Source organism: Anopheles moucheti, chromosome 3, assembly GCF_943734755.1.
Source record: "Anopheles moucheti chromosome 3, idAnoMoucSN_F20_07, whole genome shotgun sequence".
Taxonomy (NCBI): Eukaryota; Metazoa; Arthropoda; class Insecta; order Diptera; family Culicidae; genus Anopheles; species Anopheles moucheti.
Window position 1 is genome coordinate 11,951,166 of NC_069141.1, and position 26,980 is coordinate 11,978,145.

General features: G+C 46.1%; 2 protein-coding genes across 4 annotated transcripts; both read left to right on the plus strand.

The window, feature by feature from the left end:
- Window positions 1-1,257: 1,257 nt before the first annotated feature.
- Window positions 1,258-20,234, plus strand: LOC128305614 (dachshund homolog 2). Its single transcript, XM_053043151.1, has 12 exons — window positions 1,258-2,072; window positions 7,796-7,822; window positions 9,393-9,562; window positions 11,552-11,765; window positions 11,826-11,894; window positions 12,191-12,267; window positions 12,335-12,583; window positions 12,648-12,902; window positions 14,496-14,579; window positions 15,007-15,153; window positions 15,324-15,764; window positions 18,811-20,234. The coding sequence occupies exons 1-12, from the start codon at window positions 1,258-1,260 to the stop codon at window positions 18,939-18,941; spliced, it is 2,679 nt and encodes an 892-aa protein (XP_052899111.1). The 3' UTR covers window positions 18,942-20,234.
- Window positions 20,235-22,923: 2,689 nt separating this feature from the next.
- On the plus strand, window positions 22,924-26,213 carry LOC128302075 (transmembrane protein 87A). 3 transcript variants are annotated; one of them, XR_008287364.1, is made up of 11 exons: window positions 22,924-22,940; window positions 23,030-23,237; window positions 23,386-23,446; window positions 23,517-23,623; window positions 23,689-23,859; window positions 23,931-24,131; window positions 24,203-24,486; window positions 24,551-24,769; window positions 24,836-25,107; window positions 25,182-25,788; window positions 25,960-26,213. XR_008287364.1 is itself a non-coding variant. In XM_053038799.1 (10 exons), the coding sequence occupies exons 2-10, from the start codon at window positions 23,124-23,126 to the stop codon at window positions 25,400-25,402; spliced, it is 1,650 nt and encodes a 549-aa protein (XP_052894759.1). In that variant the 5' UTR covers window positions 22,924-22,940; window positions 23,030-23,123; the 3' UTR covers window positions 25,403-26,213. The 3 variants fall into 3 exon arrangements, 1 of the variants encoding a protein (XP_052894759.1); XR_008287363.1 differs by having other exon boundaries at window positions 25,182-25,466; window positions 25,532-26,213; XM_053038799.1 differs by having other exon boundaries at window positions 25,182-26,213.
- Window positions 26,214-26,980: the final 767 nt, after the last annotated feature.

Here is a 26,980-nt window from a genome sequence, read left to right on the forward strand (position 1 = left end):
CCCTCGCTATGCTGGGGCGGATTAAACGCGTAGCGCGACCGCGGCCTCGATCGCGCTCTCTCGCTCACGCTTACTCGCGCCCGCCTGAATACGAGCCCGAGCTCGTACCGCTCGGTACGGCTGTGTGCGTGTGGCATTCGGGCAAAGGAAATGCTCTGTACATATGTAATGTAAGCGAAATACAGATGAGAAGTTGAAGTTGAATTGAAATGAAAATACAGTTGAAATGAAAATACAACCCACCTATTTTTGTTTCATTTCAATGTTGTACGATTAAGTGATTCGTTCTTTAATATATATTTTTAAACTGTTATTTATTATTCGTGTGACTGCGGCGACGGGGATTCGTGTGTATCTCTCGGTCGTGCTCCGGCCCCAGCAACATAGCAATCCGATTTAGACACTCGTAACGAGAGCGCGTTTTGCCGTTTGTTGTGTGATTCTCGGGAAATAAAATCTTGTGTCTTGGCAGATGGAAATCTGCGGCTGCCGGCTCCGCTGGTCGGTGTAATTTTGCGCTGCCCAGGTTCCAGGTCGACCCGTGTACGGGTAAAGGCCCGTCCAGCAGCCCGTTTGCGTTTGCTTAAAGCCAGAGAATTGGAGAAGAAGCGGAGAGCAAGAAAGATCGCATCCAAACGGGAATCGGGTCGAAGATTGTCCGCTGCATAAGTGGCCACGGCAAAAGGGCCAATTCGCCTTGGCGGGTGCCGTCGATCGCTTGTACACCCCGTTCGTTCGTTTGTGCGTTTGCGTTTGGGTTACGTGCGTTAGTTTGGTTTTGGTTGGGACAAGGATTACTGTCGTGTGTTTGCGCGTTGATTAGTTACCTAGTTGTGGCAGCGGCATACAGTGTCAGGTACTTTTTTCGTGGCGTCGGGTGTCTGAACTTGCGGTTCTGCCGTGCTTTTGGAGCGTATTTCTCGGTGCGTATTTTTACGTTTGGTGCGTTTTTGGTGAAAAGGATGTCCGCAGTTTGTCCACTGCTCGGTGCGGTAGTTTTGCAGCTCATTCCGTGCCCGCACTTGACGTGAAAAATGATGCTGAAAGTTTCCGTGTATTATTGGGTGTATTTCTGACGATTTTGTAGCGAGCTTTTGTGCGAGGTGCTTTGATTTTCTTGCAAGTGCTTTGAGGTGAAGATTTGTAGTGTTTAGTGAAGCCTTTGTGTGCGTGTGTGTGCGCGCTCGTGTGTGCGTGTGTGTGAGCGTGTGCGCGTACGTGTGATAAGTGTGAATGATCGTTGCGATCGATCGAGTGATGGATTCCGCAATGGATACTGCGTCCACGGCTAGCGATCACAGTATCGCTTCGTCAAACGATTCCCGGGGCCGACACATTTCGTCCCCGATACAGCACAACCACAATGGTAGCAGCAGCCATCAGCATCCGTTAGACAAAACGCGTACACCGACGCCCGTCAGCCCGGTGCACAACAGCCACAGCGGTGGCAGTAATAACGGGCCGCTGAGCAATCACCACGGTGGCCGCCAACTTTCGTCTAGTCCGCTGAGCGTCAGTGCCCAGGCCCAGATGATGGGCCACATGGCGCACCCACTGAGCCCGCCGCACGTTTCGACACCGTCCAGCATGGCGGGCATGGTCGGGATGCCACCGAGGATGGCCCAGAACCTGTCGCACCTGCCACCGCACGGGCTGGGCCTGCTGAACTCCTTCATGCATCATGCTAGTCCACTCGATCTGATGGCCGCGGCCCACCATCATGTGCCGCCGCGATCGTACAACAGTCCACCGCCGATATCCAGTTCTGATCCCACGGCCAACGAGTGCAAGCTGGTCGACTACCGGGGCCAGAAGGTAGCTGCCTTCATGATACAGGGTGAAACGATGCTATGTCTTCCGCAGGCGTTCGAGCTGTTTCTGAAACATCTCGTCGGTGGCCTGCACACCGTCTATACCAAGCTGAAGCGGCTGGACATTGTGCCGCTCGTGTGCAACGTCGAGCAGGTTCGAATACTGCGCGGGCTCGGCGCCATCCAACCGGGCGTTAACCGCTGCAAGCTGCTGTCCTGCAAGGACTTTGACGTCCTGTACAGGGACTGCACCACGGCAAGGTGAGTGTTGCACGGCCGGCCCATCACCGTGGGCAGTGGCACTATATTATGCACACGTATATGTATAGCCCACCGCTGATAAACCGTATAGATAGCATGCCATCCGTACACGTTTAGTGTCTTGTATGATTTCGTTTCGTTTTCGGTAGACAATGGCAAGTTACGTGACAGCAGTATAGCAGCTAGAAGTTTCGTATGCGCCTAGTGAAGCAATAGATTTACGATTTACTGTGAAGAATACATTTCTTTCTCGTCTGCATGAAGTTGAAATGTCGTCAATGTCGTAGGTGTTTTAAAATGTCGATGCTTATAGACTATTTCGTTTTTCTTTGTTTGTGTGTGCATGTTAGACGTGAAACTTCAAGGATTTTCTTGGGTGGGATTTTTGGTCAAATTTGAAGAGAAAGTCACATGTACCCATTATACAATGCGATCAGATCTTATGCCTTACATGGATCGGGGATGTTGGGGGTCGTGCCGCAATATTTGGACATCGAAATGACCGTCTGCAATTATTCTCAAAAGTCAGATCTTGGTTGGAGACACGGTACCAATTCCATGTGCAGCAATGCCATCAAAACGTTATGGAAAATATTTTCTAATATAAGAATAAGATATGCAAAAAATATATCGATCGAAAAGCATATAAGAATATTTCGCATTTCTAATCGCGCATACTTCTGATTGCGATCAAAAGGCATTCCAAATAAGTCTCCAAATGCTATTCGAAGCTTTCAATAGCGATCGATGGATATTTTGAAAGCTGAAACACAATTAATATTTTATCTTTACAATAGTCAAAGAAGATCCGCATTCATATACAATAAAGTTATAGTGCTTGATATCGGAGCGACGGACAACAAAGTGTTTGAACCTATAGAAAATAAGATTCCTTTTTTTTCGAACTTGCTATGCTAAACATCTCAACAATTCATCGAACAAACTCATAATTAATAATAAAAAAAGAGCTAAGAAGAACCCCTTATTAGGAGGGGAAAAATAGGCTAAAAATGCAACTGTATGTGCTCCCAATGCCTACTCTTCGAACAGCGAGATTCAACTTTTTCAATTACAAGTCCTTCGATGGAATCTGTCTAGTATAGAATTATAGAACACAACAACCCAAAACAAAAAAAAAACCAACATACAACCGAATTGGTAACTATAACTCCACGGAAGGTGAAACTCATTGAAGCGCAAAATCTTCTATCTTTTAATCCCTTGTTTGTGCACCGTAGGAAACCATCCAGGGAACCAGTTGCTTCCCACCGTGCAACACCACGGCGGGTTGTGCGTGCGGCCGAGCAAAAAGGGGGAAAAAACAGTTGCCCTACGTGGACACCGGGGTATTTTTTTTGGGAACGGATTGCAAAACCTCAAAATAGTTTTGCGGTCTACCGGGTGGATGGTGGTAGAAGTGGAGGACAGTCAGGCTTTTTTGTTGTGTGTGTGGCTGCTTCTTGTAATCATTTTGTAACTGCAACAAACTTACACCGGAAAACTCATTCCGACGGGGTTTTTTTTTTCATATTCGCGCCCCAATTTTGGGCGGTGGCATTGCAACAGTAAGGGTGAAACATTTAAAAGATTGTCCGCTGGAAGCTGATCCCATTTGATTGGTGCATCGCCCCGTAACCCGTTCGGTGCCTAGGTAATTGTGACGAAAATGACGACAACGATAAGGACGTAAGCCTTTGGGTGATCTGCGGTGCGGTTGGAATGCGCGGTGAAGGCACCAGCGAACGATTGATCACTGTTGATCACATTCAGCGGGAGAAAATGAAAACGGAGTCGTGATCGCGCTGTAGCTGGAGCGTTGGGTGGTGCATCGTGGCACGGGGAAGTGTGTAACAAGCGTGTTCCCTCTGGCACTGGATGTTGGTGCTGGCCGGTTGGTGCGAAGGGGTGGGTTTCGTAGCGTAGTAATTTTAAAATCCTATCTTCCAGTGGTAACTGATATCGAAATGTAAAGGCAATGTAAAGGTGTGGTACGGGTAATACCGAAGGCTAGGCAGGAAATGGAGTTTTATTGCTTCTGTGATGTGTGGTGGCAAAACAAGCCTAAGAGCCGGTGTGGGACCTGCCTTCGCGAGAAATTGTGTTTCGCCGGGTGGGAGCGGAAGGGAAGCAAATGGTCCGCGAGTGTGCTCACGGTTCACGTACGAATCTTGCAAAGTTGCAAGATGCGCCACAGCTAGCTGGCCGCGTACGGGAAGAGAGTTTCATCTCTCCTAGCATACATTGTGTAATTATCCTTAACCTGCCGTTAAGCAACGGAAGATATGATTGATGGATTTTCGTTTGAATCGACACTGTAATGAACGGCACAACCATTCCTAAATTACGACTACTGTCAGTCGTAAATCCTGAGCGGAAAGGAAGAACAACAGCAGCAGCAAAAAAAACAACACAGACGAGTAAAACCTTCTGTGTTTCTCCGGCGCAATAACAGTGCTGATTGAAATCTTCGCTTCAAATTTAGGCATTAGTTCCAGTTAATTTAAAAGGTTCGGATTGTAATTAAACCGAGTCACTACCGTGTGTGTACGGGCACCAAGCGCGGCCAAAGAAATGGTAATCAGTGATTTCGAGCATCGAAGCAGGCGTCGCGCACCACCACCACCACCACCACCACCACTGGCTGGTGCAGAATGGGGGGTTTGCATCGGAATGCCTTATTTTAATGATCCTAAGTTCGACGAATCGTAATGGATATTTGTGGCGTCGATGGATAGTTAATTGCCGCCTTGTCGTTAGGTGCGCACGGGGTTTTGCCGTCTCGTTTTGTGCGTAAAGTGTGATACATTGTGCTTTTTCGGTACAGAGATTTGAATAACCGTGACCGTGGTTCGGTTTGAAGAAAGTGGAAAGGGGTTGGGGGGGGAGTGGAAAAAAATGTTCCAAAACGTTCAATGTTGTTTCATTGAGGAAAAGAAAACAAAAAAAAAAAACACACACACACAACAAGCGGCACATAAAACGTAGTGTGAAAATAAATCAGCGAGAAACAAAACAATATTTTTGCTCACAAAACCGCAAGGTGTAACCAACAGAAACGCTCATACGGGGCTTCGGTGCACGGTATACGTTATGATCTTTACGCGAAACAAAATGTTGAAAATCACAAATTAAAATATAAAAATGGTATGAAATAGTAATGGTAATCAGCATAAAAGGCAGATACTTAAAGTTAATCAAGTGCCCTGCACACGGGTTTGTCGAACAGATTACTTAACATACGCAGTACGCGGAGATGGAGCGTATGGCTGTGAACCTTATCGCAGACAGAGTCCTATTAGAATTCGCCAATTTGCGCACACGGTAAGGAAGCACAGGCAGCCAAACATGATAAGGTGCCGTTTCGCAGCCGCACCGGTTCTGCTCCGCTCAATCTGTCCATCGGTCTTATGCAGATCGGTTGGCATGCTAGACATGATTGGTGAGTTTCCTTTATTATATTATCTCAATTAATCTTGGACGTAATTCAACAAGCGTATTTAAGTCGGGAAAGGTTATGAAAATGGGTTCTCCCTTTAACAAGGGTTTGGCACGAAGTTTTGCAACCCTGGTACATGATGCATACAGCAACAGCATGTCTTTCGGGGGGAAGGGTTGATTGGGGTTGGGTGGGAAGGGGGACCCCGTGTACCAACAAGAGAAATTTAACGCTAATTGTTCTGTTGTGTGCAAAATGTGAATTTGCTAGGCTCTGGGCCCGCGTACATACGTGGATATATATATATAAATTTAATGCCTTCTCTTCATGCTAACACCTTTCCACCTTCGTTACACGTTGCGCTTGACGTGTTTCATTTCAATTCGTTGCATATAATTGGTCAAATAATATATTCCTTAAAAATCGGACAGTTTTGTAGACCGTAGACGATCGTTCGTACACCGTACAACAGACCATATTACGCAGGACGGTGCCATTGCCAGCGCATGTACCACCCCGTGTACGCCGTGTGGTGGTAGACACTTTTATTTATGATGCACCCAGGAATATTCTCAACAAGGTTTCGCGATTGTGAAGGTAAATGGTAAAACGGGGGAAATTTATTTCAATTGATATGGATGAAATTACTTGATGTAATAAGTCAAGCATCTTACAGCGTACAAACAACATGTGATGGCGGTGATGTAGTGTTGTCATGGAACTGGCTGCGATATTGGGCATGTAAAGCATAAGTTCGACAGCTTCTTTTATATCAACCGGGCAGAATATGCGAGGTGGAATGTGTCCCGAAGTAAATCAAATCCGCCATGACTTCCAAACTCGCTAAACAAGTCTCGGCGCCTCATCAAAACAATAAACAATAGTGCGGTACGCAACACATTACCGATACGTGATGTTTGTCTATCGCTCGTGGAAATTGCACACACACGCACACAATTCGAAATCATGTTCGATGTTCGTAGAGAAGTGTCGTAGTGTCCCCCTCCGTACAACCGCAACCGTAATGAGGGGCCAGTTCGAACGGATCGTCGAGTGTTGCTTTCGAGGCTTTCCCCACGACTTTCCCGCATTAGAAGCTAATTCTATTACGCCACGGAAGGGTGACGATGGTATTGGGCCATTTAGGCAACGAACCCGGGGCCCCGGGGGAAGAGGTGGAAACAAACAATCTCGCATCTGGAGTGCCCTGTTGGAAAAGGCGAGCGGATCTGACAAAGAATCGTTTAACATTACGGTGCTACAGTCATCATTGTTGTTGTCGTCGTTCCGGGGATTTTTTTTTTATTCCCCGCGTGTGTTTTATTGCGAATTGATGCTGAACAACAGTTTGTCCATAACCTGTTTTGTCGCTTGCTTGTCGGTTGCTGGTACCCCTCGTTTGTCGGGGTTGTTTGGCGGAGGCGGACGTCCACGCAGAAGGGAAGCGATGTCAAGCGATGGGAAAAAAGGGGATGAAAAGGAAAAGCGCGTCACAAGGGGGAGAGAGAGAGCTATCCCTGGGAGAGAGCGAAGAAAAGGGGACACAAACGGACTGCCGAACTGCCGGGCGGAAGAATCCATTTGTGTGTAATCGGATCTCGGCAGATAAGAGCCAACATCGGGCGGGCGGGTACGAGGCGCATTCTGGCGCGTTTTTCTGGCGCAGTCGCTTGGGCTATGCAAAACCGCAATTGCGGCCACAAAACCCCCTTTGTGGAGTTGCACGAGCTGTGCGGTTTTGGCACCTTTTTGCGCGGTTTCCCGCGTGGTTCGGTTTGGATCGCTAAAACAGTTCCTGTCCTGTTGTGCTACCAATTCGTAAGGGGCAGTTATGATCCTAATGTTTTCGCTACCACCCATTCAACGGACCGGTGCGTGTTCCAGCTCGTGTTGCGTGTTGCGTGTTGGAGGGCTCGATCGCCCGATTGCTGATCGGTGTGTGGTTTTTCTTTCTGTTCCCGTGTGTGTCTGCGATCCGACACATTTTTTGAATAGTTTGTGCCGATTCCTTGTATACCAACACAAGTGATATATGTGATTTGTACACACTTCCCTCTTTCGTTGTTTGCTGTTGTTGGTGTGATGTTTAGGAATGTGTTTTTTGTTTCTTTTTTCATGTGTGTGTGTGTGTGTGTGTTTTGTTTTTCTCTCAAAATAAAAAAAAAACTTAAAAAAAAAAACCCCTCGCCCCCCCCCCCCCATCCCCTACCTCCGTAACTAGTTTGTTTGTGTTTTACAACTGCACTCAATGAATGGATGATTTCTCTCTCTTTTTTTTTAATTTCAGATGCTTGTCCATAAAGCCACCTGAGAGGTATGCCTTCCAAAAATGTGCCATTTCATTAATTGTAGATGTAGAAGAGTTACAAACAAGCTAGCACCAGCCACCAGATCCGTTTTCGCGTTCGCCCAGCGTACGACACTCACACTGCACGTGGAAATAGAGCGACGGGGGCAGGGTGGTTTTCCTTTTGTGGCCGACAGGTGCAGGCAGGGTTTTGTGTGTGTGTGTGTGTGTTTTTTTTTTCTGCTGGACTTACCTTCCTTTTTGTGCTCTTGTGATGTTTAATGTCACTGGGAGCGCTGAATAAGGCACGCGAGGCGATCTTTAGCATTGTTTGCGTGTGTAAAACTGTTGCACACGTGCTCCCTAAAGCAGTTGGACCCCGCCAGTCTGGAAACTGAATCATCCATTCCACGGCGAGGCGTTTGACCTCATCGAGGATATCCATTTTCCCCTAAATGCTATCTGCTTTCACACTCCCACCGACGCGAAACTTTATCGGCTTCCAGCGTCGCGCGTATCTTTTGCGCGAAATCATTTGCGAAACGTACGACGGAAGCTGTCATTATTGGAATTTGCAGCAGCAAAGTGTTTTAGTTCCTCTACACACACACACACACACACCCTCTCGCTGGTTAGCGATGAAAATTAACGGAAGATATTGGAGGGATGACTGCCGGGTGACTTCGGCTTTCTGGTACGGAAGGATCGGGTAGGATCTAATGGAGAATTTATGGTTGAAAATTAATTTGTAGAAAATATAATTATTATTTTACTTTACCTCTACTATAAATCACGGCCCTTCCGAGAGGAGTGGTGCTGCGGTACCACGACGGCGGGCTTTGCAATACGATAAGTTACAAATGGTTTTATTTTTCCCTTTGCGTAGCGCGTCTTACCACGGATGAGGCTTTTGCACAGGTCCCTCGCTCGCTCGCGGTCCGGGAAGAAACAATTCCGGCACGCGGGGCACAATCGCATAATAAAAATAAAGATAATAAAATGCATAAATCAATTTTCAACCTACAATTACACAGTACTTGCTATTGCTCCATTCCCGGGCGGCGGCGGCGGCGGCTCCATCTGGTTTTTTTGCTTCCCCTGCACCATGCCGGCCAGGCCATTGCGATATCATAAATCGTCAGTAGTGGTATTTTAGCAACGTTTGTTAATGCACGTTCTTTCACGAATGCTCACGCGGGATACGCAAACACAGTGCGGGAACGTCTTTTTCTTTTTAATTTCCACCTATCATCTGCTGTGAATTTTGGGCAGCAGCAGCAGCAGCAGGTAATCTCCCGCGTATTAAATTGTTGGGAGCGTTCTTAGGCGTAAAACTGTCGAAACAATTTCAAGCGGAAAGAACAGAACACGTACGCTATTGGAAATTAGGATGAACATTTCATTGGTTTTTTTGCTTCCTTCTTTTGTTTGTTGATGCCCTCCCCGTTCCCTCCCGGTGAGGGAAAGTTGCTGCACACATTCGCGAATACTTGCGCTGAAACTTGTCCTTGTCCAAACTAGGCGGCTAGCCATTTTTCTTTGCATTACACAAACATAATTTCCAACCGAGTCTAATGTTATACTAACCATCTCCCAGTCTTAACTCCAGTAACTCTCTGCTATCGCACAGTTCCAGGCCCGGCAGACCGCCGAAGCGAGGCCCTGTAGGACTTTCCATGCCCACGTCGCACATGCCGCACCATCCGCAGCTGAAGAAGCATCGGCTAGACAACGGCGAGTTTGTGTACGAGAATGGACACCTCAGTGGTAAGAATGAGCTATTCCTGTTTGAACGTTTGCTGAATTATATTATCAACTTCAACCATGTTTGCTAAACTGCTGAAGATCGAAAGAATTATTTTTTTTTTGTAAAATGTCCTGTAGGAGTATTATATTTCACTTGATCATTTTCTTTGAGGTGAAAGTTCTTGTTGAGCACTGCATGATAAGTACGAGATCCTTTTTATGTCGCTCTTTATTCTTTCCGTTATCGACTTTGTTCTGTCCCTATTTTGGCCTTGTTTTGAGTCCTTACCATTTGAGTTACTGTTTAATGTTTCCGTTTAGTAGCTTCTTTTTAAACTTTTAACTGCTGTGACATTTAACAAAAAAGAAGAAAACATACTTTAAGTTAGTTTAACTGAAATGCTTATTTGAAAAACATTTATATGTTGATAGCTTTATATGAAAAATTGATATTATTATTAAAAATTCATTAAAACTAAAGCTACTCCTAGAATCTCTAAGACGAAGAATAAAGGTATTGATTTAGAACAGTTAATCAACCAAAGAGTACAGAATATTATTTCAACAGACAGTAACTAATGATGAAATTGAAAATATATGTTGAAACTGTGTCGTCCTGGGAAGCGCCTCGAAAGGTTTAAATTGCCAACTTAAACAATATTGGCTGTCCACGGAAGGCTGTCCCGTTTTCCCCGAATCGGCGGTTATGGATAGCCAGTTAGTTTAAGAAGAATTAAACACTTTTTTGTTGTTGTTAAAGTACATTCTAAAAGCTCTCGTTACTTGATGTCTGATGCAAAATTATAAGCTGCGATCGATAATCGACCAAGAAATCCCAACAGACCTATTGCAAACGTGTCTGCAGCGATGGCCTAAGATAGCACAACATAGTTGATATCTCGCACCGAAGGTATTTTGATAATAACCGCCCATTATTGTGCAGTTTCACCAGCCCTTTTTATAATAAGGTGCATACCATTTACCGGCCACCGAGCAATCTTGCCAGACGGCCAGTCAACTACGTATATGCACCAACGTGACATATGCGCGGTGTGTTGCTAAACGCCTCTCCAAAAAAAAAAACCAGCAATACGCATATTTTATTCATGCTTGCCATACTTATAATTTGCATAATCAAAAAATTGTGTGTCTATGTAGCGCATTTTTGTGTGCGCGGCGCGCTGAAGGTGTAAACAGAAAAAGGAGCCAAAAGCTTTGAAACCAAAAAACAAAACAAAAAATGTGAACGAATCGCTAATAATTGTTCCGACGCTATGTTGGCGCTGGCGGTGAGCGTGCAGCGTATCACCTATTATTTTAGCCGATGAAAAATATTTATGTTAATAGATTTACGGTTTCTGCAGCGGTCAGAACGTCAGACGCATTCCAGCCGAGACTCATACGGATCGGGAAAACTCCGGTCCGTCCGTCCGTGGCGGAACCTTCGGACGCGGATCGATCGCATATTGCCAAAGACTGGCAGGCTAAACATTAGAGAGTTTGAAGAAAAGAGAAGGAGAGAGAGAGCGAGCGAGAGAGCGAGCTTTAGCATAGAGTCGCACAACAAAGAGTGATAAGCGAGGAGGAGGAAAAGGGGGGTTGCAAAACGCGGTTTGCAGATGCAGCAGCATAAGGAATACATAATAATAAATAACAGCTGGAAACGTTTAAAATGATTATACATGAAAAGCTCCATCATCAGAGCCCCCCGAAGCGTGAGGGGAACCATGCGTTACAGGTGGGGGGGAGAGGGGGGGGGGAGGGAAGGGATGTGTGGCATCCCTTGAAGAATCGCGCAAGATAGCGAATGATGATGGACAACAAGGGTATCGATAAATGAAAGAGTTTTCGGGCCCCCCAAAAATGCCATCGGGACTGCCCCGTGGACCCGCCATACAGTGGTTAGCAAGCGTTCGTGTGTTTTTATATGAAGCCTTTCAAAGCGTGATTCCAGCGTGCAGTACCGATGACAAATATTAATCCCCCCCCACTTCCCGGTTCCATCGCTAGATCTGCCCCGGCTGGATAAATCACCGCTGCTCGCGAACGGTTACAATGCGCCGCCGACGCACCTGAACCACATACCGTTCATGCAGATGAACCCGCACCCGTCGGCCGGCGGTCACCCGCTGATGAGCCCCGGCGTCAACCCGCACGGCATCCAGCGGCCGGACGGTTCCATCATCAAAGGGCAAAACATCCCGGGTATGGAGGCGATCGCAAGGTGTGTTGTGTCGTGTATATCCACGAAAGCCCATGAACCCAGTCAGTTGCTCATTCGCAGGTCGCACCACACGGGCATTTGGGAAAATTGCAGAGCTGCCTACGAGGATATAGTGAAGCATCTGGAAAGGTGAGTACAGCGCGGCGCGAACTGCAACTGAGCAAACGGTGGACAGTGGGAAAAGCGGGACGGTAATTGTGAACGGGGATCGCGGGGATCGCGTTGCAATCGGGGTTGAAAATTAAACAATGTTAATGTGTTCTCATGCCCAGTTGTCTTTCGCGTACAAATCGATCGTGGGGTTTTTTGAAGAAAGGGGAGCGAGTATGGAGGTGCCTTTCCATTGGTGCGTTCTACATATGAGTCGTTTTTTTTGTTTTTCTCTCTCCCATTCGGTCCGTTGTGGACGTTGTGGCGTTTGACAGACTACGGGAGGAACGGGGCGATGACAGGACGCCAAACGTTGACCACAAACCGCGCGATCTGAGCTCCCAGGGCAGCGGTAAGAGCGTGCCACGTTTGACGATCGAATCCGGCAAACATTCAATACCCATTTCCATTTCCCGCAGGTCCACCGCTGACGGATTCGCCGAACGGCCAGAGCCCGGCCCTGAACCTGTCCAAGTCGGGCGTGGGCGATCATGGTGGCGTTGGCGGTGGCGGTGGCGTCGGTGGAGCGGGCGGTGTTGGCGGTGGCAGCAGGCCCCAAAGTGAACGAAGCAACCCGATCTCACCGGAACCGTCCGTGCACGAGGAGGACGAAAATATGAGCGAGGCGAACATATCCGATACGGAAGAACCGAACGATAAGGACGAAGGTAGGACGACCGGCGCGGACCATATGCTTTCGAAAAAATTGTAACGCAATGCAAATCATTCCAGACATCAGCGACTGCGAGCGGGATATGCATTCGCCGGTGGCGGCCGTCATGCCGATACCGGCGGAGATCGAGGCGCACCGGCAGCAGGCGCTGAATTATTCCAGCTTGGCGGCGAGCGTCGCTGTGGGCGCGGTACCAACCGGACCGGACCCGAACATATCATCCACCGAGACGCTACTGCGGAACATCCAGGGGCTGCTAAAGGTGGCCGCCGATAATGCCAGACAGCAGGAGCGACAGACGTCCTACGAAAAAGGTAATTTTGTCAAAATCGTATTACATACAAACATACACAGGGAGAGGGAGAGAGAGAGAGAGAGAGTCCGACGAATCGCCCTCAAAAACGGGCCAAATAACGCAATGCGACAAGTGATCGATCCTGCCCGATTCCGCCCGTAACCGAGATGGTTGGGCGGAGGAGATGGACTCGGGAAGATTGGAGATAAATCCTGAACAGGGCTTAGTGGCCAACGTGGATTCTGCATTCTACGGAGTGAAGAATTCGGCACTGGAGTCGTCAAGATGATGGAGGTCTCCGGGGTTGAGTCTTCAATATTCAAAATAATACTACCTCAAAGACCCCGAGAGTCTGGCTGGCGCTCCTTGCGCAGGACCTCCAGGCTCATCTCTCCGGGCCAGTGTTTCAGCCAATCGATCAACAATTCATGCGTTCCGTTCCCGTAATATGAATGTATATAAACGATTTCACTTTATAGGTCCATAATTAAAGATAATTGTTATCGATTTTGCGCCTTTTGCTGCATTTTTTTTTTGTTTTCGTTTGGTTCTTCTCTCTCCTTCCTCTGGGAGGCTCGTTTTATTTTGGGTGAGGGTCCTATCCGTTGGACCCTTAGGTTTGGTGTCTTGTTTTCGCTCCACCGCGATCTAGGCGACGATCGAGGAGTGCTTGTGGGGAACCGGGAAAAATTCTACTCACTCAACAACAAAAAAGCGGAAGATCGACTGGCTCACATGTTTGATTTCAATTCCACTTTCTGTGCTGTGCCGTTTGGGTGCACCGTTGCGGGATAGATGATGAATTCCTTTCTTGGGTTTTGGTTGTCGGCGGCCCCCCTTCTTCCCAATCGCTATCGGTGTGAGCATAAGTGGCCGTTTTTGGGAAATACATCAATTTATTATTTTTATTCCATTCCACACCCCTCTGGAAACCGTTGGCAAATCGTTTGCAAATGCATTACTGCGCCGGGCCGTGCGGGGGGATGTGTTTCTTTATTTCCACCTGCCTCTCTCCCCCGGCTCAAGCCCAATCCCACAGGGAAAGGAAACCCCAATCTCTGATTTGCTAATAATGATCTTTGTCAGTTGTTTTTATCGTAAAAAGCAATGTTTATGCGAATTAACCTATCATTTTCCAGGCAGCCAGCGGTACAGTTTTTCGATTATGCTTTGTGGTTAATTTTCGGGCGCAGAAATAAAGGAGTTTGCCAAAAGGAGTTTTGGTTTTGCCTGGTTTTCGTTTTAGGGAGGAGGCATCGTTACTGTCCGCTGATCGATATGATTCCGATTAGTAAGAATTTGATTTAGAAAACATTATTACACCCTGATGGAAGGGGGGGGGGGGGGGGGGGGGGGGCGAAGGTTGGACCAATCGATCAGCCATCGATCAGACCGTGGCCTTCAGTTCAGTTGGGGACCTTGAGGGGACCCTTTTCGGTCCCAAGCCAAAAGCCTCAAGCAAAAAACCTCAAAACCAAGGAGACAGTTATGATGAGTTTTAATTATATTTTCCCCATTTTTATACACTTCTTTCTCTCTCTCTTTCTCTCTCTCTCTCTGTCTCTCTTTCTTTTATCTTTTTCCACTTTTACTTATCGATGCGCTGCTGCAGCCGAGCTGAAGATGGACGTAATCAGAGAGCGCGAGGTGAAGGATTCGTTCGAGCGTCAGTTGGCCGATGAAAAGCGATTACGAGGTAAGGACATAATACCCAGGATGGGAATGCGCCGGGTCTTCTCGGTACGTTTATGATGCCCGTTTGCATTTTGGCCGATGCATCCGCGGACCGCGCCGATGTCAGATTATATCGTTTGAATTCGTTGCCTTGCGAGTGAAACTTTAATTGTTTCGCCGAAAAAATCGGGAACTATTGGGTTTGGGTATCGTCTTTTGCTGTATTACACATCCGTCTCTCGTTCGTCGTTATCTCCGTTTTAACTGCAGCTTTTGTTTTTTTGTTGCGTTATGAAATGATTGATGAAATTCGTCAACGATTTAGCATCATAAATCACACAATTTTCTGTCCGCGGCTACACGGAAGATTTATTCAAATTGGATGTAGCGTTTATTCGCCGTGCCGGTATATTAACTTCCCGTTCACCGTGGTCCCTTCTTTTCCCAAGCACTGTACCAAAAGCGATTTAAAAAGGAGCGTCGATTGCGCATCCAGATACAGGAGCGGCTGGATGGCGAGCGGAAGCGACGCGTACAGCTGGAGGACATCATCAAGGCATCCGGCGCACCAGCAGAGGCACTCCGTATCATTGCCGGTAAGCGTAAACGTGAAGGGATTATGCTTGAGCACACACTCACACACCCTTGTGACACCCTTGCCGTTTTGTTTTTTATCTTTGGGGTGACAACGATACGCTGCCGTGGTTGATATGCGCGCTTTCCATGGCTCCTCGCGTCCCGTTTGATGATTTGTTTGGATGTGCAGAAAACATCAGCACCGATCAGCAGCAGCGTGAGAAGGAAACGCGCGACACGGAACGCGACAAGGACCGGGACAAGGAGCGGGAACGTGATCGGGACCGCCGGGAACAACGTGATAAAGGACAGGAACGTGAGCGAGAGCATCATCTTCAGCAATCGGCGGCGGCAACACTGTCCGGTGCACCGGACCGGACCCGGCCCGACCGGGGCACTATCGAGGAATCGTTGCGTGCCGATAGGCATCGGATCGAGGCGGAACGCGAACGCCGCGCGTCCTCATCCGAGCGCTACTCGAAGGAGGAAAGTCCCGCACCGAACCATTCGTCATCGTCACGCCCGAGCCAGGAGGTGTCACCATCCCAGCCGCCGATCAGCGAAGGTAAATCGTGGAACTATTCCGGCCTCGACATCATGGCGACCGGGGCCTTCTGGCAGAATTATTCCGGTGAGTAATTGTGGGAGTTGGGCCGGGGTTAAAGCGTGTTGAATTATTGAGGTCCCCCCGGAACGACCAAAAGAAAAAGAAAAAAAAAAAGGGAAACCCCCCGGAAGGGCGACATTCGATATGCAAATGGTTCATGCATTCATAAAATTTCGCTCAAATTGCATTATCAGCGCTATTGAAAGCCGCCGAACCGTGCAATTGATGTTTGGTCGCTCCGGCCCCGCTTAGCGCTCCCTTCACCAGCTACTAAAGAGCGCAAATAGAGCTCAAAAGTGGCCCTTAAGATGGTTGCCAGAATGGTGGAAACCCAAAAGCCGAAAGCGAGGGAAAGCCGAACGAGCATAAAAGACGCACCGCGGGGCCGCCGTTCGCTTCGATACAAATGATGACAATAATGATGTCAATCGTAACGCCCGTAACGAAGTTAGATCCATTTTCATAATCATTTTGCAATTTTACATCAATCTATTTATTTTATTTCGCTCCGCACAGTTTCCCCTTCGGTCGCGAACGGAACGGAAAACCCGGTCCTTTTGGCCAGACCGAAACGCGCACTAATCGGTTTTTTTGTCTTTGGGCGGGCGAAGTGGCCCGCTTGCCACTTTCACCGGAGTTTTTCGCTCACTTCTCGGGGTTTGTCGGGGCAAAGTTGTGCTGCAAAAGTAGCGTTTGCCTTCAAGGCTTCTCCAGGGCGCGGCAGGCAGGAAGGTTAACCAAACCCGCGTTGACACACACAACATACGGAGTGGAAGCGGAAACATTTTCATGTCGATGAAAAATTTAAATATATATTAAAAGTAAAACAAAGCAAATTGGTACCCGGGGTTTTGTTGGTCTGGTTACTGGGCCACCGGGGGGAAGGGGGGAGGGGTGGTAGGCAACGTGGTAGGCTGTTTTGTTGCCGTTAAAGTTACATGCAACCATAAATGTTTCTTTCTGGTTTCCTTTTCCGTTTTCTTCGCTGCTGCCACTTTCCTCCACAAGTAGCGGGGAATGTGCGTCTTTTGTGACTTTTCTTTTCCTAGCTCCAGTTGCTTTTTGTTAAACGAAAATAAAAAAGAAAACGGCAAGTACTTCAAATGTGCGCTTTCGCTTCTTCCTTTTTATTCATTTTATTTTGCGCGGTACGCATCGTACTTGTGTACTTGGGCGCGCTTATATTCTCCCCAGGTTTCATTACCTTTTTCCACTCGCTCGCTCGGTTGTATTTGTATTAAATGTTTTTTCATAAACATAATCCAATTTATTCACTTTTTTTTCTCCTCCTGCTTCTTCTTCCTTTTCTTCTTCTTTTGTGAGTGAGTGAGTGAGTGTGAGAGTCAGCGTTATGTTATTATATTCAGATAATGGTTATGGTTGACGATGACGGGCTCGAACCGGGACGGACCACTAGGAGGGGGAGGGTGGGATCAAAAGGGCAGGTACGGAGGGGGGGAGGGTTTTTTTTTGGCTAAGAAGCATCGGGGATAAAGGGAAATGGTTCGCTTTCGGCATGAAAATATTTTTTGGTGCCTGGCACACGCACCACTCAGGAAAGGGGACACGGTTGTTTGTCCCCGGAGCGGGAGAAGTGAAAAGCTGCCCGATCTGTACGCCAAACGTAAATTCATGCATTTCTAAGTACGGGAGGCAAGAGTATTCTCTGCCTAATGCCGGTGTATCCTTTTATTTTCCGTGGATAAGTTACAGTGAAAGAAGCGAAGAAAAAAAAAACACATCCAGCCCAAATCACATGCGGCGCCTGTGCCGCAAGGCTTAGGCGAGGCCAGCATTAAAGAAAGGACGAAGCAAAAAAAAAAAAAAAGGAAATCGCAAAACAACCGTGAAGGAAAAATCCCGAGCCGAAAGATATGGCCGAAGTGAAAATGGTGCAGAAGAAAAGCAAACGTCTTTTTGCTACCCGTTTGGGACGCAATTTTTATGCCAAACAAACGTTTTTCGGGGGCTCGATCAAAGTAGCTCAACGAGCGAGCGAGGCAACTGTATGTGGAGGTGGGGGCAAGTGAGACATCATAAACAGAGCAAAAATACAAGAAAAAAAAAGAAAAGGAACCGTTGATTCAATTTCACGCTACGCTACGGAGATGATCCATTTACTTCGGGTTGCGATTCCGCGTGTCAGCAGAATGGTTTCATTGTGCGCGAGAGAGACACGCACACTTTAGCCCTGTTGATTGCACAGGTGTCCCCGGGAAAATCGTCCCCGGAATCATACCGCCTTGAGTGGAAGATCTACTCGGTAGTGCAATTGGGTGGAAGTTTTTTTTGATCCAAGCATCCACAATACCGCCGGTTGCCTCGAGTGACGAAAGTGACGCTATTCGGGGGCTTTTTTTGCGTTTTTAATTTCTTAATACTTGCCACGGGTAGGTAGGTGGCATGGCTTTTGTTTGGGGGTTAGCATTTCCGTTTGCCCACCCCGAAAGGGCCCCGTAGTTAAAGTTGCGCTAGGGGAGCTATCATCTGCCAAACAGCCCAACAAACGGCGAGTGGCTTTGGTTCGGATTTACAACAGGATTTCACGTCGCGCACAATGTCGCAATGTGTTTTGTGCTGGTTGGTGGTGTGGTTGGGCACCCTCACATCCCCACCCCCCAAGGGGTGACATTCGCGCGTCACCTTGCCGTCCAGGAAAACTTGCCTGCAAATCAGGTTTAATTCTCCAGGCGATAATCGTAGCAGAAGCGTTTTAGGAAATGAAGCGAAGGTATATTCTGCCGCCGGCTTTTTTTTTGGAGGGTAGTTTACTGCACTGAGAACCTTCCGGGCATTGGAATGGTAGTGCGGTTAACGCGGAATGAAACATCAGGGAGAAGGAAAAACGAACCTAATTTCACCAAAGAATATCTTGTGTGTTTGGGGGGTGTAGGGGACGATGTGTTTGCATATTCGTTACCCGAAATGATGCTAGCATGACTTTTATTTTTCCGGCCGAGACTGTGTGGTTTGGATGTGTATGATAAATAAATATATATATATGTATACATACGGGTGAGGTACAGTTGAACTGATTTCGCCCTGCTTTGTTTCCCCTGTTTTCTTACAGAATCCCTCGCCCAAGAGCTGGAACTCGAGCGGAAGGCACGCCAGCAGGCAACGGAAGGCGAGGTGAAAGGACCGCTCCAGGATCGTTCGAATTATTACAAAAACTCCGTACTATATACCAGTGCCACATAGTTCAAATTAACGCTAACCTTTATCGAAAACCCACATTTTCAACACCACTATCGTACTGGTAACCATCCCGCGTAACACATGTGCAATTATATTTAAAACAAAAGAAAACAAAGCAAAACAACAAAAAAATAAAGCAGCAAAGATCTTCAAGCATCTCACACCCGTCACCATCAGGCCCCGTGATATGTTAACTCATTACCGGACACCACCTGACCGGTGGCCGGCTAACGTATATGTTCAGTAACGTGTGGTTCATGTGGAGCATATCACCAGATAGGGTGATAAAACCGGCACAGAGAAGCAGGGAGCGGCATCGGCAGCAAAAAACAGAGTGATCGGAAAGGAAATTAGCGCAAAAACACACATTAACGCATGCCCGGCACAACTGCAGAAACTGAACTTTGAAAAGCTTTCGCGCAAGACACGAACGCCCTAAAACGAGCGCTCTCGAACGAGTCGAACAGGCCAGAGCTTAGAATGTGGGGTAGCATACTGGCTATGGTTCCTTCACCCCCGGGGAGCTTTCGAATACGCAGCAGCACGAATGGCCACTTCGATGCGATCTCAACTCCTTTGCACACGTTGCACACACGCCACGCAGTACAGTGTGATCATTCGCTCTGCTATAGCATTACATCACGCGCCACTACATTCCGGAAGGTTCGGCCGGAACTCGCTCCCATCCGACATCCGACAGGATCGCAGCATACGGTGCAATGTATCATATACGTAGGAGGTATACATATACATGCAGAGGGCCGGTTTTTTTTATAGCGAACAATGTAGCACTACTATTCGGAACGCAGACGGAATCCGATTACGAACGTAAACTCATTAACAAACAATCACCCTTAAAAATAAAAGCTTTGTACGAAGAAGTATTGGATAATACACACTCACACACATACACACACACACACACACACCCACACACACCCACACACACACACACAAACACACACCGATTCTTAACTTATTAAAGTATTTCACTTATTTCGCATCGAACAACATCATCTATTTCGACTGTGTGGTACGTAGCAAACACCCCGACTGTGTCCCGCGACTGGTAGTCTGGACAAGCATTTGCATTAGGCAAACCCTGCTGAAAAATAAACAAAAAAAAACTCGATTCCAAATCCACACAACTTGATAGATTGGACGAAACATTCGATCGATGATAGGATGATGAGCATACAACAACAACAACAACAAAAAAAGATTAGAAAGAAAGGAAAGCAAGTGATTACCGTCTGTATTTGTGTTTAAACATTAAGGAAACAAAACAGTATGCGAGAGGTGAAGAAAACAAAACTGTGTGTATGCGTGTAGCTCACATTCGAATTGTATAAAAAAAGACCACAAGAAAACGCTGTAATTAGTTCTGCAAAAAACACGGCAAGATTTGTCTTGAGTTACTGTTCTTGCATTTAAACCCAATCTCCCAGCTCCCATGGTGATGCCGGGACGTTTTGAGGTGTGTATGTGTGCTTATTTTTTTTTTAACTGACGATTTTAATTATTTATTTGTCACGATATTTTATTTATGGTTCTAAGCCGCGCCCTATTTCTCCCCACCTCCCCCGTCAAATTATTGGTTGTCCCGCCGCGTAAACTGACTGTTAGATTGTTGGCAAACGTTTGATTTTGCTTCTAAATTATTAGCTTATTGTTAAGAGGTCTGGACTACATTAACTGTATATCTATACACAACATATGAACTGTGCTATGTGCTACAAAAAAACACAAAATAAACCTATATTAACTAGCAAACGGAATGTGTGTTACTTACGTATCTTGAGTCTGCTGCAGGAGAAGCCTCTAAACCGCTCACGGACGGGCGCCGTCATCTGCCAATCCATTATTCCGGCCCTTGTGGCATGAACGCCATCGCTCCATCTCAATTTAGGTCTACCACACCTTCCCTGTCTATGTGGGCGACCTAAACGGACTTTGCGGACTGAGTTGTCCAGTGTCATTTTCATAAAGTGTCCAGCTACCCAGGAATCTGACGAGTCTAATCCACTGACGGTGTGTTCAGCTTGTAGAGCTCGTCATTGACGCGGCTCCTCCATGATCAGCGATCCGTTAAACGTTATGTGGAATGAGAGGATCACCAGAGAATCAAGGAATAATGCAAAATTATAGTAAAATTATAATTATATACATTTTTTTCAGCGGCGGATCAAACGGTAGGCGGAGTAGGCGGTCGCCTAGGGCCTCGCCCCAAAAAATTTGTGCCGATTGTGCGATTTTTGAAAATTTTACAGCAGAGTTAATTTACAGCAAAACAAATTAATAAAGGTAAAAAGGTAACAAATTGATCAAACATATCTTCCTTGGTTATATAAAACATTTGTTTCTACGTGATAAATTAAATGCAGAGAAGAATATCGACTTTGACTTTAAAGTATAAACGAAATTGCACCAATATTTCCGAATGTATAGTACCAGGAGAGCATCCACGGAAGAGGTTGCACCTAGTATAGCAATTTTGGTCGAAAACCGCCGAAAGGTATGCAATGTTTAAACACTAACTTTACCGTTAATCGTGAAAAAATTCTTCGAAAACTACCAGTTTACGAATGTATAGTACCAGGAGAGCATCCACTGAAGAGGTAGCTCCTGGTACTGCGCCGTAAGGTATGCAATGTTTATACACTAACTTTGCAACCAACTTGCAACGCAATGCGCCGTAAGGTATGCAATGTTTATACACTAACCTTGCAACCAACTTGCAATGCAAGTTTGGTGCATGCAAGAAACTTGCAGCAAGATGGCGTCCAACTTCGTACTTGCATGCAACAAACTTGCATGCAAGCTTGCATGCAAACTTGCATGCAAGTTCTTGCAAGCAAATTCTTGCATGCAAACTTGCATGCAAGTTTGTATGCAAGTTTGTATGCAAGTTTGCATGCAAGTTTGTATGCAAGTTTGCATGCAAGTTTGTATGCAAGTTTGTATACAAATTTGCATGCAAGTTCTTGCATGCAAGTTTGCATGCAAGTTTGCATGCAAGTTTGTATGCAAGTTTGCATGCAAGTTTGCATGCAAGATTGCATGCAAGTTTGCATGCAAGTTTGCATACAAGAACTTGCATGCAAACTTGCATGCAAACTTGCATACAAACTTGCATGCAAACTTGCATGCAAGTTTGCATGCAATAATTTGCTTGCAAGAACTTGCATGCAAGTTTGCATGCAAGCTTGCATGCAAGTTTGTTGCATGCAAGTACGAAGTTGGGCGCCATCTTGCGCGCCATCTTGCTGCAAGTTTCTTGCATGCACCAAACTTGCATTGCAAGTTGGTCGCAAGGTTAGTGTATAAACATTGCATACCTTACGGCGCATTGCGTTGCAAGTTGGTTGCAAAGTTAGTGTATAAACATTGCATACCTTACGGCGCAGTACCAGGAGCAACCTCTTCCGTGCATGCTCTCCTGGTACTTTAAATTCGGAAACTGGTAGTTTTCGAAGAAATTTTTCACGACCAACGGGAAAGTTAGTGTTTAAACATTGCATACCTTTCGGCGGGTTTCGACCAAAATTGCTGTACTAGGTGCTACTTCTTACCTACCTCAATAAATAAACGTTAGGAATTTGCTGTAAATGTGGTACGCATGACATTGAAAAATTAGCTAGCTCCTTCTCACCGCTGAAGGTATAGAGTCACCCTGTGGCAGTATAAATTTCCCGACTCCTTTTCCTCCTTCCGGGGGGAAATATTTGCAATAGGCAGTAATATTCATGGAATTGATGAAGTACATATTCAAAACGCTTTTTATTTGGTCTTTTCAACGGGTTTTTGATCAGTTTTTATTATTCTTTACTTTAAAACTCAACGCACAGAAAGTAACAACCGGTACAAATAAACGCGGCTTCATTTTTCGTCACCCGAGGAGTCAGCTGTCAAAGCAATATGACAGCTGAACGATTCTCCCCTTCAGCCGACCTGTAAACGTCACAATGTTTGTTGAATGGTGTAAACAAAGCTGCCATGCAAGTAAGAAACTTGAAATAACTTTTTTTTCACTAAAAAAAAGTTATTCATCGCCGGTGTTTTAAAAGCCGTGCTTTTTCCTTCCTCCAAAGCTTATTAAACTCTAGTGCGGTTGATTTGGCAGTGGAGCAATTCCATTCAGCAGTAGAAATATTCTCGAACGAAAGGGCATTTAACGGTACTGCGATGAACGACAGGACGGCGGTGCGACATCGGTTGCGGATATTTTACGCATTGCTTTGTGTAAATAGTGTTTTCGCATTCCCCGAGCAGGGTAAATGGGACCTAGTGTTAACAAAGGTATGTATTGTGCTGTTCAATGAATCTCGAGCCCTTGTGGACGTTTCCTTCGTGGTTAATGAACGGGAAAAGGGGTTGGTAGGGCGACACTGTACAACATGGTGACGAAAACAAATGACACATTTCCATCGCTTCTTATCATTTTTAGCGAAACACGTATATTCCAATACCGAAATCACTTTACGACGGGTTTAGTATTTACGTGCAGGGTAAGTGTACTGTACCAAATGGTGTTGTATGTGTCATCCTTCATGTGTGTTTATTTATTTGCATATAAAGTAACTTGCGAACCGGCGCTCTCCCAGCCAAATAGCAATGCGGAAACACGTGTAAATATATCCTGGAGCCTACGAGAGTTGAAGTGTTGGCAAGAATATGTTAGCTATGTGAGTCACCGTGTGCTGGTTATGCTGTTCTCATTATTTTCAACACAAATTGAATCTATTTTCAGTCCTACCTTTTGCAAGATGAGCGTTTCCCGACGAGAAACAATGTAACGCAGATTGATTCCACAGTGTACCCGAATGTATGCAGCAATGATCGGCACATCGTAATTCCGGAAACAAAATTTGCTGAAGCCAGTCATCCAGCTTCTGCACCATCTCGACGCAGCATTGGAGCAGTAAGATAGTAGAACTTCGATTGAGTAACCGAAACCCAAGCAATTACACACCGTATTTCTTCGCTTCACAGTTAAGCAGCGAACAACAACCGGTATTTACGGTCTCCAAGGATGGACTATACATCTTTATCCTGCGTATTGAACCAGGGGACAAAGAAGGCGCACGGTCCAACGGTGAGTTGGAGATGTTTGGAGAGTACACGGCGAGTGTGCATGTGGAAATCAGACGTTCAAGCGGTTACTTATCTGCAGTGGATTGGCCACTGCTACCGGTGGGTATAAAACGTTAAATCTTTTTTCATACCTGTTAAAAATAATTAAAATCATCTTTTCCATCCATCAGTTCTACGGTGCGATGTGTTTGGTTTATGTTCTACTGGGTATTGTTTGGTTGACCGTGTCTTTCTTGCAATGGAGAGATTTGCTTCGCATACAGTTCTGGATTGGAGGTGTAATTCTGCTGGGAATGTTGGAAAAGGCCATGTTCTACGGTGAGTATCAGAGCATCAATTCTACCGGAGTGTCCGTGAAAGGCATGGTACTGTTAGCGGAATGGGTTTCCTGTGGGAAGCGAACATTGGCCCGTATGCTTGTCATCATTGTGTCTCTGGGTTTTGGAATAGTGAAGTAAGTAAGAAACATGCTACTCAGTATATGGTGGTACATTTTAATATTTTATATTCATTTTTAGACCCCGGTTAGGACCAATGCTGCATCGGGTGGTAGGTACAGGTGTGCTGTACTTGGTACTGGCATGCGTAGAAAGCTATCTGCGCATCATGCACACGAAAAATGACCCGAGTAATCAAATACTTGTCGCCAGCATACCGCTCGCCGTACTAGACTCGGCCATCTGTTGGTGGATATTCACCTCGCTCGTCCAGACAACTCGCACTTTGCGTCTCCGACGGTAAGTCACCTGCATGGATGAAGTTAGTCTCGCATGGTTTAATACCTTGTTCTTCCTTGCTTGCAGAAACATGGTGAAGCTCTCTTTGTATAGACACTTCACCAACACTCTCATATTTGCCGTGCTAGCTTCCGTCGTGTTCATGCTGTACTCCATAAAGGTACACCGGTTTGCGGATTGTTTAACGGATTGGAAAGAGCTGTGGGTCGATGATGCCTTCTGGCATGTACTGTTTTCCACCTTGCTGCTCGTGATTATGATCCTTTGGCGACCCACTAACAATAACCAACGTTATGCATTCACGCCACTTCTCGATAATCCGGAAGATGAAGACGACGGTAATGCGTTCGAGCAGTTCGTTTCCGAGCTTGTGCTGAAGTTCGTTTTCTTCTCTATCCTTTCACTGTTTCAGAGGAAGAAGAGCAATTCATTTCTGACGCGTATGGTGTGAAAATGCGTGGAGCACGCAGCAATTCTCCAAAACCGAACGCTAAAAGTCCCACCACGGACGAGGAAAATTTAAAATGGGTCGAAGATAACATCCCGGCCGCTATCGCGGACGCGGCTCTTCCTGTGTTGGATTCGGACGAGGAAATCATCAACACCAAGTTTGAGGTGTCCAAAATGCAATGAAATGACACGCGTGCTGCATCAACCATCCTATGTTATATAGTATATAGTAATATAAGCTTGCCAGGTAATAACGAAACATTCGATCGATCATTGGAAATTGAGTTCTGGCTCTGCTCGCTTACATACTAGGAATACATACGTACGTGTATGAGCAGGATATCTTCTAATCAGCATTACACAGAGAATGTGCTCTCTCATGTGAGTTTTGGGCTGTATTCATTGAGGGAAATACTTCGCGTGATACTACTTCGAACGGCACTAGTCAAAACAAACGTTTTACAGCAAACGGACAACAACATTGTATGAAGACGGACAGCGGAATATGGCACTTGACAGAAGACATGCTGTGGCATCATGGAAGGGAACATTACGTTCGAATTGTGATTGTGAGTACTTTTCTTCGCTCAAGCTAGATTGGTTTTGCATTATGGAACCCATGTTTTTGCACTAACCCCTACAGAAGTCTGATTTGTTTTTTCGACTGTTCGATTTAAGCCAACTTTCTTGGTTGAATTTAATGATTGTGTTTTAACACTGTTTTGTTTTCGGTAATTCAGAGCTGCTTCTTCCGACCCGAACGATTATGTGCGTGCGTGTGTGTGTATGTGCCGTATCGTTTCGTTAGCAGACTGGAAAGACTGTAACAAACCAAACCATGGTACAGTATCTTGAGATATTATAGATTCCTAGCTGCGTGTACCCTATACACGTGTGCATCATTTTTTGGGCCAATGGAACCCTCGTACTGTCTTTAGGTGTTAGTAAGATAACACATAAAGTAAGATAGATTAATAAAAATACGTACCTTAATTCAAGCTTAATGGTGGTAGCGGTGATATATTTCTTCACTTTTCGTCCGAAACACTTGATGTTTCCCCAAAGATGCGAAAGATTTCACTTCTACGCTTAATAACAGCTAATTAGTAAGCGCCTTTTACTACTCTGATATTCCATATTTTCACAAACAAAACAAAATAATTTCGGACTGAGATGTACAGAGATGTGCGGACTGAGCGCAAGTGAGATGGATTCAATGGGAAATTTCCCTCATCTCCTCGCTCCAATTTTTCGTCGGCTGATACGAAATCCCATACAAACCAGCGGTTTTCAGATTTTCGACACCAAGAGAGCATGTATTAGCGGGAGGTAACGTTTATTCCCCTCCAGCGTGCATATTTTGTCACTTGGGCCATCACTACGCATACCATCAAAGTCATGAGCACCATCGCTTGTGTAAGTGAGATGAAGTGAGATGAGTTTGATGGTATGCGTAGTGATGGCCCATTTAAAAAAATACATGCACGCTGCAGGGGAATTGATGTTACCTCTATGGCTTGGATGCTCTCTTGGTGTTGAAAATCTGAAAACGGCTCGTTTGTATGGCATTTCGTATGACGCTCGATGAAAACATGTGAGAGCGGAACAGCTGTGAGCCCGCTGCAGGGGAATTGATGTTACCTCTATGGCTTGGATGCTCTCTTGGTGTCACAAATCTGAAAATCGCTGGTTTGTATGGGATTTCGAACGGGAGAGTTTGAAAATGAAAACAAAACTGACGGATGCGGCGCTCCTGGATGG

Bases quoted from the DNA above. Each gene is read 5' to 3' on its own strand.
- LOC128305614 (XM_053043151.1), top strand. From the start codon at position 1,258: ATGGATTCCGCAATGGATACTGCGTCCACGGCTAGCGATCACAGTATC. The intron at 11,895-12,190 runs GTGAGTACAGCG...GGCGTTTGACAG, and splicing joins ATAGTGAAGCATCTGGAAAG to ACTACGGGAGGAACGGGGCG. The intron at 15,154-15,323 runs GTAAGCGTAAAC...TTGGATGTGCAG, and splicing joins GGCACTCCGTATCATTGCCG to AAAACATCAGCACCGATCAG.
- LOC128302075 (XM_053038799.1), top strand. From the start codon at position 23,124: ATGAACGACAGGACGGCGGTGCGACATCGGTTGCGGATATTTTACGCA. The intron at 23,624-23,688 runs GTGAGTCACCGT...ATCTATTTTCAG, and splicing joins GGCAAGAATATGTTAGCTAT to TCCTACCTTTTGCAAGATGA. The intron at 24,132-24,202 runs GTGGGTATAAAA...TCCATCCATCAG, and splicing joins TGGATTGGCCACTGCTACCG to TTCTACGGTGCGATGTGTTT.